The sequence below is a fragment of the Cyclopterus lumpus genome, chromosome 3 (assembly GCF_009769545.1).
Source record: "Cyclopterus lumpus isolate fCycLum1 chromosome 3, fCycLum1.pri, whole genome shotgun sequence".
In the NCBI taxonomy this organism is placed as follows: domain Eukaryota; kingdom Metazoa; phylum Chordata; class Actinopteri; order Perciformes; family Cyclopteridae; genus Cyclopterus; species Cyclopterus lumpus.
In genome coordinates, this window is record NC_046968.1 from 19,204,423 (window position 1) to 19,218,904 (window position 14,482).

The window sequence follows — 14,482 nt, forward strand, 5'->3', positions numbered from 1 at the left end:
AGAGGGGTGCCTCTCTTCCATGATTCACTGTCTACAGAATTACGTCATTCCTAAAAGCTCATCATCTGCTTCTTAGTTTGTGGTTTAGGCACAGCTTGAATTGCCTGTATTCTCTTGGAAGAGAGAGTTTTGCCCTCTGCTGTGATCACATGTCCCAAATATGAAGCTTTAGGGAGAGCGAATTGCAATTTAGATAGGCTCGCCTTGTGACCATTTGCAGACAAAAACTTAACTAGAACAACTGTATCTAACTTGCATGCTTCTTCTGTGGGGCTGCAAATCATAATGTCATCAACATATTGTAGCAAGGCAGGAACCATTTGGTAAATGAAAATTAGCCAAATTGTCTCTCAAGCACCGTGAAATACACAAGGATTCTCTGAATATCCCTGAGGACACCGGGTCCATGTGTAGCCTCTGCCTTTGAATGAAAAAAGCAAACCAAAATTGACTGTCCTTGTGCACAGGTACAGAACAAAATGCATTAGCTCAATCAACAAAAAATGTTGTTCATGGAGGAATGAGTGACAGAATCGTGTGTGAATTAGATACTTGAGGTGCTCGCGGGTACACCGAAGCATTTACTGCTTCCTGTCTTCAACTATGTGTAGTGAACGTGTGAGGTCTTTTAAACATTAACACAACCATTTTAAGTGAATCATTACCCGGTTAACTGTGTGCTTATTAAAACACCGATGCAATTTTGTGATATTCCAGCTTAGAGACTTGAGGTGCTCGCGGGTACACCGAAGCATTTACTGCTTGCAAATCTTGGACAAATCGCCACTCAGTTGGTTCCCTCTTATCTTGGTTTTTCTTCACCGGAAAGATTGGGGTGCGCACCGGTGAATCATCACAACTGACTATTACACCAGCCTTCAATAAAGACTCAAAAACAGGTGTAATACCATCGATGGCCTCCTGTTTAAGTGGATACTGCTTCATGCAGGGCCTACAATTAGATTTTGGGTGAACCACCAGAGGCACCGCCCCCTTCACCAGTCCTACGTCATATTTATGCGCAGACCATAGAGAGGAGGGCACCTTGGACAGCTCAGCCATGTCGACAGAAGTAACCTTTGAAACCATGGTGTGTATGTTTTGATCAAACACAAGTTGAGTAACTCTTTTTACTGATAACATTAATATACATTTTGTTTTGTATACATCGCCTCATGCACTGTACAGTTTACCAGGATCCTCTGTGGCACTAAAGTCAGAGAGCAGCGTCTGTTTGTGTAGCCACTCCGCCATTCCATTCCTGGGCCTCTTGCCAAGTAAACATGAGGAACCCCCCCCCCCCCCCCCCCCCCCCCCCCCTTGAACAACTCAGATTATGTGGGAGACAGAGAAACCGAGACAGCAGCAGTATTTTTGGTCCATTAAATGTCCATCATACATATCTCCTTTTTCATTCACTCCAAACCATACATTCTCAAACCCTTCATCCCTCCAACGTGATATGTGTGGGGCGGAATGTAGTGATTCAGCAGGCATGTGCCCCTCTGCACGTGGCAAATGTTTGAAGCAAAATCAGTCAGGTGTAATGCTTCTGTGTCTCTCTCAGAGGACACAGAAGCAAAGACCACTCATAAATGTACCACAGATCCGACGGATTCATATTTTATCATTCCGTTCGGTTTCTTGTCTGCTCACAATCAGGCCATCAGGGCCGATGTGAGAACAATTCCCAAAATGCACATCAAATCTTTGCCCAACAAATTTATAGGGCAGCAATCAGATAGCAGAAATGAGTGTTTGATTCTGATGTTGTCTAATGCACAAGACAACAGCGTTGCATGATTCATTAATTGATACCCCTACCGAGCCAAACCGTTCTGCAATATCTGCCACTTTTCTTAGGAGGGACAGGTAGGGCAGAAGTACGTAAAACTGATAGAGTGGCTCCTGAGTCAACCAAATATAGGACATCTTTACATCTTTATGTTTGCCACATTGGTGGCACACAGAGTCTCTTGTTCGCCTTGGGCCAAAGTCTCTTTGTTTTGTATTCCATCAGCTTCTTCTTCGGGCTCCATACCACCATACATGCGTCAGCTGGGCAGCTTCGATTTTTGCGCTGACGAGACTTAGTTTCTTTTTTTCTCGTGAACAGTTCTTTCGCGTGCTCAGCATATTGCAGTATGGTGTCGAGGTCTGCCTTCCTCCACTTCACACAACTTTCCCGCACGTTCGCTGCCACCTCACGGTTCATTTTACTCAGGAATGTTCTTTTCAGATGCACCTTGTACGGCGCAAGAGGAGTACTTCCGATTCTGCCTCTCTCTAGCCCACTGTGCTGGGTTAAAGACCATCGTGAGTCTCGCGAGGAAAGCAGCGCAATTCTCCTCCGAGTTCTGATCCATCGACGTGATATCACCATGCTCATAACCGGTGGGAAAAGCTGTTCTGCATTCCTCCAGGAGCCTGTTGACAGCGCACATGTATGGTTGGTTGCTCTTTCTCTCATTGTCATGATCAACCTTCCTTCCTTCCCTCCTCCCCTCCATCCTTCCTTCCTTCCCTCCCTCCCCCTCCTCCCCTCCATCCCTCCTTCCTTCCCTCCCTCCCCCTCCCCTCCCCTCCATCCCTCCTTCCCTTCCTCCTCCCCCTCCATCCTTCCTTCCCTCCTCCCCTCCCTCCTTCCTTCCTTCCCTCCCCCTCCTTCCTTCCCTTCCTTCCCTCCTTCCTTCCCTCCTCCCTTCCTTCCTTCCCTCCTTCCTTCCCTCCTCCCCTCCATCCTTCCTTCCCTCCTCCCCTCCTTCCTTCCTTCCCTCCCCCCTCCCTTCCTTCCCTTCCTTCCCTCCTTTCTTCCTTCCACCCTTCCTTCCCTCCCTCCCCCCTCCTCCCCTCCATCTCTCCTTCCTTCCCTCCTTCCTTCCTTCCTTCCCTCCTCCCCTCCATCCTTCCTTCCTTCCCTCCCCCCTCCCTCCCCCCGCAGGAGGAGTGTCGCCTCCAACCTCTCGGTCGTAAAACACCGATGCAATTTTGTGATATTCCAGCTGGAGCGTCTTGCTCATCATCCGACGAATCTCTGTCATGGTTGGCCTGTATTCTCCCACGAAAGGGTCTTTTCGAATTGATCCAGATTTTTCTTTGGGCTTATCACATGAGTCATTGCTTCTTCAATGTCTCTTTCTCCCCATGGGCGAAAAAACCAGCATGGGAACCTCATGTCCGGCTACCTCCACCATGGGAATTATCTCCACATGTGGTTTGGCTTGCGGTTCCTCCTGCAGAGTTTGGAGGAGGCCAGATCTGCTTCCAGCTTAGCTCTCCGTGTGAGGGGTGGGGCTTGTCTTTTCCCTTGGGTTTCGGGACTGCTTTACCACTTTCGGAGAGTATGGCGGCGGAAAGGAGTCCAGATCATGATCCACTCGACCATGTACCTCGGACAAAGAAGGATACCATTTAGCAGTGCATTAAGTTCCTTCATATTTCATCAGTGATGTTACCTTTTTGTCACACTCATTCTTCATTCTTTTCCCTTCTTTCTGCTTCCTCTCTCGACATACCATACGCTTTCCAGTCCGCTTTTAAACGGTTCACAGTTTTTCCTTTCTCTCTTGGACTTCCCCTTCCATTCTACTGCTTCGTCTTTTTCTCTCTGTTCCAAACACACTTTCGGTTGCCTCCAATTGTTGCAGGCTAAACTGCCCTTCTCAGGAAAACCCATTTTTACCCATTCCTCCAATTGGTCAACAATTTGTCTGTCCTTCTCCACCATCCATTGTATTATGGGAGATAAGAGTTTGTAAACAGGCTCCACAGACTTGGCCTTGCTCTGACTTTTACCCATCCCCCCAGCACTCTAATGTGCTCAATACACCGGTTTGACCTCCCCTCGGCTGCTTATTTCCAGAATTCCCAGAACAATCCAGTGAATTAAAATACACAATACTGAACCTATAAAACTTTAAGCATACCAGGGCACATCTGCCCTACACCCTACTGTGCGAGGACACTGGAGTCCAACTCCTCTCAGCTGCTTGCCTACAGAATTTTCAGAAAGATGCGGTGCATCAGATACACAAGATCAAACCTACAAAACTATAAGCAAGCATACCCGGACATGCCTGTCCGACACCCTAATGTGGGAGCCAGCAAGTTACAGCCCTTCGAAGTGTCTGTTTGCATCACAAAATGCTCTCTCACCGGGCGGGATTTCTTTTCCCCAAATACAGGATTGGAGCGGGCAATCTCGAACTCCGTCTGAGGACAGCCTCTCACCTTTCGGGAGGAATCAACTATTCTCTTTGCGCGTCTGTCGTCCAACGAAGTTCTTATCACACGTCCAATACCATCCTCGTCGCCAATTGTGATGGAAATGAACCTTTCCAATCTCCCTTAGAGAAAACAAGTGTAATGTCCAAACATTTAAATGTCTTTAAGTATTTATTAAACAGAAACTTGGAATAATTCAATTGAATGACCAGAGCTCCGTCCCACAAATGTTTTAGGAGGTCTGACCCAGAAAAGATAGTGCGGACATAGTCTTATACAGTGATGTTATTGATCAAGTGTCTGCCCCTCATCTCTCCTCCCTCTCTTGCTCCTTTCTCCTTCTCACAGCCTCCATGTGAACAGGTTCTGCCTGCTTTCCCAGATGGTGTTGTGGTGCCTTCCTGAGAGCAGAAAGATAGGGAGAAACACAAAATACAAGAGGACTATATTATAATATTATTCCCAGAGTTTAGTAACACAGTTATATGAAGGAAAAACACTAATGATCAATTTTCCACCACACGTGACATCTTGGAATTTATGATGGTTCTTTTACAACTTAAATGTAGCTGCTTGTGAATCCCTTTTATGAGCTGTTCCACAAACAATCAATGTCACAGTGACTTATTTATAATTACATTCATTTAGCTGCCGCTTTTATCCAAAGCAACTTACATAGTTACGGGGAGGAATTCGGGGTTAAGTGTCTTGGGATTGAACCACCGATCCTCTGATTGAAGGACGGACCTGCTAACCACTGACCCACAGTCACCCCTATAATCTAGAAACCAAAAGAAACACTGTGCAAAGCCACACTTCTTTTACAAATCAATAACATCACATAAATTTACAATCTAGATGAGAGGAAGTTTATACCCCTGGTAGGAAACCCAGTGTTCCCTTATCAAATATTGTAACGAGATAACCTGACTCTGCAACACACACTGATGCAACTTTTGCTGTAAAAGGTGTGCATGCATTTGTGTCTTCTCATGCGCCAGCAGACTGAAATGGACGAAAGCAGCATCAGGATGAGGAAGGAGTCGCAGAACGTCTCACGGGCCACAGCGTGGACTGTGAGACGAAAGACAAGAAGCCTGGGAAAGCCACTGTGCTTCAAAAAGATGTGAGTGTGTTAGCCTTTACGTGTGTGTGTGTGTGTTCCTGAGAACAAGTCTCATTAGATGTTCACACAGTGGGATCTCACCATCTGTACTTTTTTTCTTCTAACGGGGGCTGGGACTGAGTACCAGGGAGTACCACAACAACCATCTTTTCATATTAACTCCACAGTGATCGCATCAGTGGTGGTGTCCAGGCCCCCTAAGCTCCCTAAATTAAATAGAGGAGGACTGAAAGGATACATTTTACAGGGTAAATTAGGAGTATTATGATAAATCAATAATTAGCACCACCTAATTTCCCCTCACTCTAATTATGTTATGTAATTAAGAAGTATTTAAGTGGCTTATTTAGTTGACATTGTTGAGATGAGGAAAACTGGCCATCATAATAAAATACATGACTTGTGTGTGTGTGCATCCTGAAGGTCCAGTGGATGTGTATGCCAACATTATAGGAAGCCATTCTGAAGTTTATTAATTGCAACATTGTTCATATATCAAGTATGCACACTGCAACATGTCCAGCATTCGCTCCTCTTTTAGCTTTTTTAATTAAGTAGACGTGCCACAGTGGTCTTTACGTGGCTGACTTTGTGTGGGGAGATGCTTGGCTGGTAGTTTAGATTAGGTGTGCTTCCCTCCTTATATCGAACTAACTAACTTATTCTGTCCGCTAAACTATAGACGCAGTTAGATATCTCCTTAATGACATGTGTGCAGGACCAATGAGCTGGCAAGAGCACATGTGTGCTGTAAATAAACCATACTCAAGTAAGGACAACTTGGGTTTTCATTTTTTTTTATCCATCAAAGGAAGGATTGATCTGAACTTTTTTCTCATCATGAATAATAAACTTTATCCCACATCCCAGAATCTTTTAAACACTTTTGTCATTGCACGTAAAGAGGAACGTTTCCTTTTGACCGTTTTCTGGCTGAATTTCACTGAAGATACCATTCTAGAAATTCCACAGTGAGCGTTGAAGTAACACATCCACCATTGCTTCTGTGCTCAGATTGGCCCTGTTAAGTGCCATCTGTCTGATTGTGGGGACGATGATTGGCTCGGGCATCTTCATCTCTCCGAAGGCTGTTTCTGCTTTACTCTGGAGCGGTTGGACCCTGCCTTCTCATCTGGGCTGCCTGTGGTGTGTTAGCCACACTGGGTGAGAATGACATCCAAACCAATATCACTTTACAGTAATCAGCATAAAAGATGTCTGTCTTTGATTTCTGCCGTTGTATATAAACTGGCTCAGAGATTCACAGCAATTTATGTGATACCTTACACAGAAAACATGCTAACAAAAGGCCTTAAAATAAAATACACATTTATTTGTGTAATCTTTGAAGTCAGTGCTGTCAATTTGCCTCATTTACAGTATTTGGTTTCTAAAATCCATCATTATATTTCCTTTAATTCCTTTCTTTCGTATTCCATTAAAACTAATAACTACATGTGAAATTGGTTGGAGAATATTTCACATACATTATTATATGCACATATATCTATGTGGTGTTATAGACCACATCTTTCATTTGAGTTGCAATTATGATCCCTGGGGATTAAGTTGTTACCAAAGATATGGCTTTGAGGTTGTTAAATGTCTCTTGGTTAGAGAAAGTTCAGAATGTTCTACCAGAAGCAAATATAAAAGTCCCCTATGAGTGTGGTGTTACATCTCTACTCGTCTGTCCTCTGTTGATGTGTTATGTGTGTTGCTACACAGGAGCACTCTGCTATGCTGAGCTCGGCACCATGATCACCAAATCGGGGGGAGAGTATTCGTATCTAACTGAGGCTTTTGGCCCCCTCCTGGCCTACCTTTACTCCTGGACCACTGTCATGGTGCTGAAGCCCTCCTCCTTCGCCATCATCACTCTGAGCTTTGCAGAATACGCCGCCAACCCTTTCTACCCCGGCTGTACTCCTCCTCTTGTGGTTATCAAGTGTCTGGCAGCAGTAGCTATATGTAAGTCTTCCTTTAATCTAGTAAATTAAAAGCAGTATATTACACATAACTTATTGAATAATATTTAAAGCTTGTGTCATGGATGTTGATATATATATAGGTATTATAGGGGATTTGTACTGCCTCTGAGAAGCCACATAATGTCTAATGCAGGTCAATGAATGATATGCTGTAAGTTTAGTACAGTTTGCAATTCTCTTCTCTGGGAACTCGGGGAAATAAGAGCCAACATAGTTTACTGATGTATTAGACTAGATATGCAATAATAACTCATTCAGTACATTATTTCAACAAATTATTATTTAATTTATTTTACAAAATTGTTCAAATCTATGTCAAAGGGGAAGGGACATTTCTGAGGTAATAATGTATAGAAATAATATCTCTTCTACTGTATTTTCCTAAATTTCTGCTTCTCAGTTATGATCGTCACCGTCAACTGTTTTAGTGTCAAACTGGCGAACTACGTGCAAAACTTCTTCACTGTCGCCAAACTTTTCATCATCCTTGTCATAGTTGTAGCTGGCATGGTAATGCTGGCACGAGGTGGGCCTAATGTCTTTAATACACAACTTCTCTTTAAATATCTTTGGTGAAACGTCAAATAATAACAATTAATATGTATATCTGTATTGTTGTGTATTTGTGTACAGGAAACACTGAGAATCTGTCGAATGCATTTGATGGCACATCATCGTCTATTGGAGCAATTGGACTTGCGTTTTATAATGGGCTTTGGGCTTATGATGGATGGTAACAGTTATCAGTTATAGTTCACTGCACTTTACCCTTTCACAAAATAACTATATTTATTCTGCCGGTGTATATATATATATATATATATATATATATATATATATATATATATATATATATAAAATGTAACTGTAGATTAGTTTTTGTATTACCATTTTACTGTTTACATCACTTGCTTCTTGTATGCACTTTATCCCCTTGCTGTAATCCTGTAAATGTCCCTACTGCGGGACTGATAAAGGAGTATTTTATCTTATCTTATCTTATCTTATGAAGTATGGGACCACCCTCCTATCTAAAGCAGTACCTTGAAGTGTACTCCCTCAACCGATACGATAAGCCTTTTCCTACTGGCTCTATATAAGGAGCACTGCTGACCCGTCTCAACCTTTCAGCTCCTTTCGAGGCTCATGCCCTTTCTCCAAACGTGTGAATTCAAGCCTTGGAAACCTTATTATTATAGGAATAGGACATGTTCCACATAGTGCGTTTACAACAGTTAACCAAGCTAGGGATTGTCATCAACTAATAGAAAATCTGTCCAGCATTGTCAACAGCTATATATGCTCTATCCACTTGGCGATGAGATACCATGTTATTGGGTTGCAGGAACATGGCAGTGCAGTGGGGCCCAATGAGTGGCAGAAACTTCCCCAGCTGTTCCCTCAGGTCTTTTGCATATCAGGTTCAGTAGATGCAGGGGTGGTTTATACGCACCATTACTAAAACACCATTCCTTGAATCAGCCATCGGCCATGGTCTTCCCACCTTTGATTGTACTTAAAGGATGCACTGGTTGAACATATTTATAATAGTTTCTGTCTTTGCACAGTAAAAGAGGCCTGTGGTGGTGTAGAGATGTTAGAGTGCTTTACAGAGCTGCCGCAGGTTCATTTTGGTTAGATTCTCCTCTCGATATGTGAATTTCCTCTGCCTGTGTGTGCACTTTAACATTGGAGTTGCGCCATCCTTGTGTCTCCTGCTGTGACCACCTGGGAGAGTGTAGCTTCCGCCGGGCGCTGGAGTGTGTGACAGAGCATTATAGCCCGAGTGAGGTTCTTTTATAATGTCTAAGGTCCATTTGGGACACCTGCCTTCTCCATTTCAGTCACTTTTTCTGAGGGAACCTGGAAGAGTTGGCCTCATGTGACCAGTAGATATTAATTTGTATGCTGTCATGTTTGGATCACAGCAGGGGAGAAGGCTATCACCCATAGTACCAATAAGGCCAATTAGAGGGCAAGACCTGTGTCAAATACCACATAGAATACCAACATAACTTGTCACTGATGTTGAAGGGGTGACAGTGAACCCTTACTTCATGCTGCAGGGAAAAACTAGGTCTGTCTGGTTGGCTGAGCAGGTCCATCGCATTTTAGTGTGGTGCTTTGCAGAGGAGAGTGATCAAGCTTTTAGATTATTGAGAAGACAAATGCCTGCGATTAAACAACTATAGTTTTTTTAAATTGTATATTGTATGCCATTACACTAACTTTAAAGGTAACATTGTTTTCTTAGGAATCAACTGAATTTCATTACAGAAGAGCTAAAACAACCATCCAGGTAAGACAAACTAAAACTCATCTTTCATTTTTAAGAGGTACTTATACTACTCAGTAGTTTTTAAGAGGTGCCTATACAAGTGAAATCTGAACGTCTTTTTATTGCAATATGTAATGGTCATCATAAAAAGTAAACGCAGCATGTCTGACAAGGTAGGCTGCATTCCCTCATCTCAGGAACTTGCCACTGGCCATCCTCATTGGGATCCCTTTGGTATGTGTGTGCTACGTGTTGGTCAACGTCGCTTACTTCTCTGTTATGACCGCCACTGAACTGCTGTTGTCTCCAGCTGTTGCCTTGGTAAGAAGCAAAGAAGGTTGCCAGAAAGGTTCAGTCATGGAGTTTGAGAATTAATCAGTAATGACTTGTCAGTGTGGTGTTAAAAAAAATCTGCCTACGGTAGCCATGTTTTTTCTTCACATATATTTGCAGTATATGTATACATTTGGGTTATTCCATATGCTAAATTAAACCTCAGTAACGCCTCAGTATTCATTTCCACTGCTCCCTTGTATTTTCTGAACGATTTGTTTGTGCCTCCTTAGACTTTTGGAGACAGAGTCCTGTACCCACTGTCTTGGATTGTTCCTCTCTTTGTTGTATTGTCTACATTCGGCTCTGCCAATGGAAGCTGCTTCACAGCTGGCAGGTAAAAGAGACAACTGTCACAATAATTTGTGAAATACAGAAGTAAAAGAATACATTTTCCTCTGTCTGCATGTGTAAAATGTGGTGTGCATATTTGTATGCATGAAAAAGAAAGTAAACATAGTTTGAAAGTGGAAAAAGACAATGCTGATGTATGCCAGCGGTGGATAGACTGACATACAAGAGGAAAGAAATATTAATAGAAAGAAAAAACTCAAGAAAGTACAGTACAACCAGAACTTAACAGCACAATAAATATTTCTTTTTTTTCCACAGACTGGCTTATGTATCTGGCAGAGAGGGTCACATGGTTAAAATATTATCCTATATCAGCTTGAAGCGCTACACTCCATCCCCTGCTCTTATGTTCAATGTGAGTCCTGCATTCCTAATGATCCCATTGAATATTTTTTTTATTTGGTCTAAAATGATTATCTGATATGCATGATCGTTACCCTCATGTTTATAGTTTGTTACAATTTAAAGCTCCTCCAAAACTATTACAATATATCACTTAAATACAAAAAAATTATAAATGTACTGGTACGTGTGGTTTCCTTTCCAGTTAACAATACATTTCTCTGTCTGTTTTAGGGTATTTTGGCTATTATCTATATTATCCCAGCAGACATCAACACTCTCATTAACTACTTCAGCTTTGCTCAATGGGTGTTTTACGGCCTGACGGCACTGGCTCTCATCGTCATGCGTTTCACTAGGAAGGAGCTCCATCGACCAGTAAAGGTGAGGCTTGCTATCTCTTTGGACGAAGCTCCTGTTTTATAATGTTTTTACTCACCAGTTTTATGCGTTCTGGTGCCTTATTAACTTGGACTTGCAATCCTGTATCTTTATCTTGATTTAGATTTCCGAATAGAAACCCAAATATAGGCTTAATTCTTTTTAAAGTTTAAAATAGGCTTTTGCAAATACCTTATTTTGTCTCACCCTTATGCAGTTGCAATGATCTTATTGGTTGTTTAAAATACAAAAAGTAGATTTTTGACTCTCAATAGGATATTGCATTATTAGTTTTCAGTTGCAGAAATAGTGAAAGTGTCCATTTGAAGCTGTATTTTGTTTTGAGGGTTTTGTGTGATTATTCAAAGGTGCCGATTGTCATACCAGGCCTAATAGTCCTGGTGTCCTGCTACTTAGTCCTGGCTCCCATCATTGATAAGCCAGACATGGAGTACCTTTACTGCACTATCTTCATCTTCAGTGGACTTCTCCTCTACTACCCTTTCGTCCACCGGAAAGTCAACTGGGCGCGCAAACTGATGAGTGAGTTTACTCTCAAAAATTTAAGTTTATTTGTTTTGGACCATCAGTATATCATACAATTTGAAATAGTGTGCTCAAAAGGTAGAAAAGTAACACATTTAATACAGGGTTGTATTGTGCTGATGTTATAGAGACGTCATGACCTCCATTTCCTCATAGGGCCCATCACCATGCATCTCCAGCTGCTGATGGAAGTAGTTCCTCCTGAGAACTGAATGAGAGGGGATAGAACCGACAACCAGATCATATCACAGCCCAACATTCCAATTCACCTCTGTTGAATAGCTGCATGACAAAAGTCAAAGGGAATGCACAGTGTTCATAAACCTACGTACAAGTGTAATATGAAATCATTCGTCATGTACCCAGGGACAAAACACAGGATTCACATTACTTGAAAATACTCTATAGGATTACCTCTGCTGTTATTAAAATACACTTGGATACGCTATTTAAAATAAAGGCACAGAGGAGTCTGAGGGTTTGACCATAGCCTCATGATGTCTTTCTCCACGTGAAGAAATAAATCACTTACAATAACACAACTTTACTATGAAGATAATCAACACTTACAGGAATCATTCAAAAGCAAAATATGTTAAGCATTTCTTCATAAAGTGCAATAAAGGTTTTACTGGGCCAAAGAGCACTTGACGTAAAGCTATGACTTAATTATGCTTGAATTGGCACTTGAGCAAAGGGAAGGGAGGGAAAGGGGAAACATCTTAAATGCATTGTGAAGATAACATGAAGGATCAAGCAGATCATGCAACAAAATGTGGAAGCTTTTATTTATGTTGCTCCTGTGGTTGGGAACTGAAACATCAGAGTTTCTTTAAGGATGTTTGTGTATTATTTAATAATGATTTCACACTGAGATATACTGAAACAGTGCTGCATTGTGTAATCTATGGCGGTTATTAAATGTATCAATCTTTGACCATAAAGTGGACATTGGAAAAACGATTTGTGTTTCTAGCAAATATCCTGACTGTGTTCTCCTTACCTGACTTCTAGCTCAATATCCTTTGCAAAACTGACATTCTTTCTATTGTAAGGTATAAGCTCACTAACAATACAGTTACGTGTGGCTAGTGATGTGTGATTATGAAGTATTATGATGAGTATCGATGTGTACTTGAGCAAGACACTTAACCCTGCGTTGCTCCCTGTAGCTGTGTCTACGGTGTATGAAATGTAAAGTCTCTTTGAGTATCTTAAAAAGTGCTATATGGATTATTATAGTTATGATTAGAAGCAATACAATTAGTGATTGGACTGGACCAAGGTCCCAATTGTCCACCAGATGTCAGTACAGCATTGTTAAACAGAACTGCAAAATGCTGCGGTTGATAAAGTGCTCTCATTATCCTATTTATACAGGAGTAATAGTACAATAGTATATGTTGTAGTAATATATGGATATTTAATATTTCCAATAATATGTCAAATTACTCTTAATGTTAGTGGAAGCTGTAATCTTATCCAAAGGGCGAAGAAGGCAGTAGTCTTCATGGTTGTTGTCATTGCCATAATATATATTATGCAATATATTATGAATGAGGAGATCTAAGTGAATGAGGAGATCTAAGTAAAGACAATATGTATCTGGTTAGTACACATTGTAGGTTAAACACTATGCAGTTTCATAAAGAATACAGACGTTTGCAGAAACTGCCTTTGGTCTTTGTTGCCCTCTAGTGGCACACCGTCTCTTTATACATAAAGTAAACTAGGAGCTCTTATTTGCCATCCCTGGGTAAGGCATTTCTACAGTAGGTGACACTAAATCTGCATTGTGACAATAAATCTGCATTGTGCTGAATGTGAAAAAAAAAGCTGGTTGGAAACTGTTTAAAGAAGCAGCATGTTGTTTATGCGTTTGGCTCCATTTAAAAGTTGATGGTGTTTTGTCAAAGAATGCAGTTGTCCTGCAGAAGGTCCCACATGAGGTCCCACATGAAGGCTGAGTACGTGTTGAGACGATTGGCAATGGCCAGCTCAAAGATTGAGTTGTGATTCAGTGCACATACAGTGGCTGTAACATAAATACCCTGGCTTACTCTACTATGTTTCCACCTCTTATACTTTTGGGCTTTTTGAAATGTTGCACTGAACAGAGACGAGCTGTTGCATTGCGTTGCATCACTCTTTACTGGGCATTGGGTCCCAGGATGAAAGACTTTTCTTTTTTTCATTTGGGTCCTGGGAAGGAAAAAAGTCAAATCACTCTGAATTTGCAAAAAAAAAATAACGTAATGCTTGTGTGTATTTGTGGTGTTGGTGCTTTTGAGATGATGGAAGACAATTCTCAATTCAGTGTCAATGGAGTTGAGGGATTTGATGGTGTTAAAGAACACTTACAAAACAATCTATTTGCGGTTGTGAAATATAATTATTAATGTTCAGAAATACACACTAAACTCACTTAGAGCACATGGAAGTGAAATTGTGGCTCTGTTGGATATGTGTGAATTGTCACAAGTGACTCAGAGCTTGACACTGAGGAATCATTCATCCCACTGCTGCTGGTGTGGTGGGATGAAGCAGTTTACTGCTCAGCTCTGTATCTTGAATGCAGGCCTGCTACATTAATCATGTGCACACAAATTATGTTTTACTTTTTAATGTTCTATTATCAAATATTCAAATCCAGGTCTTGAGTAAGCCTATTTAGTAACTTTCTATCGCTGCTATGAATTCACTATGAATTCACATTAGGAAATGTAGTTTTAATGTTTACTATCCTAAAAACAATGTATAGACTGATGCAAACATATTACCTCTCAATTATCACGTATGACCCACTAGAAATGTGTGTCAGTGTTTGTATCTCCCGAGACTTCGCACTCTGCCTGTATTTTCTAATTTCTTCTTATGTTGCTGTGTTCTCGACTCTTCTGGACGTCA

At 41.5% G+C, this 14,482-nt stretch overlaps 2 protein-coding genes across 2 annotated transcripts in view; both read left to right on the forward strand.

Annotated features, from left to right (window-relative positions):
- The first annotated feature begins 1,025 nt into the window (after positions 1-1,025).
- Positions 1,026-14,482, forward strand: part of LOC117749885 (b(0,+)-type amino acid transporter 1-like) — a 45,819-nt gene continuing 32,362 nt past the window's right edge. Inside the window, exon 1 of the mRNA XM_034560707.1 lies at positions 1,026-1,090. Within this exon, the coding sequence (XP_034416598.1) occupies positions 1,061-1,090 (30 nt within the window). The 5' untranslated portion in view covers positions 1,026-1,060. The remainder of the gene's footprint in view (positions 1,091-14,482) is intronic.
- LOC117749927 (b(0,+)-type amino acid transporter 1-like) lies at positions 5,217-12,524 on the forward strand. Its single transcript, XM_034560746.1, is given in 14 exon segments — positions 5,217-5,274; positions 5,277-5,358; positions 6,365-6,443; positions 6,445-6,514; positions 7,079-7,321; positions 7,742-7,867; positions 7,975-8,074; positions 9,596-9,640; positions 9,817-9,940; positions 10,186-10,289; positions 10,565-10,661; positions 10,883-11,032; positions 11,398-11,572; positions 11,732-12,524. Coding segments are annotated over 14 exon segments (1,509 nt in total). The 3' UTR covers positions 11,788-12,524.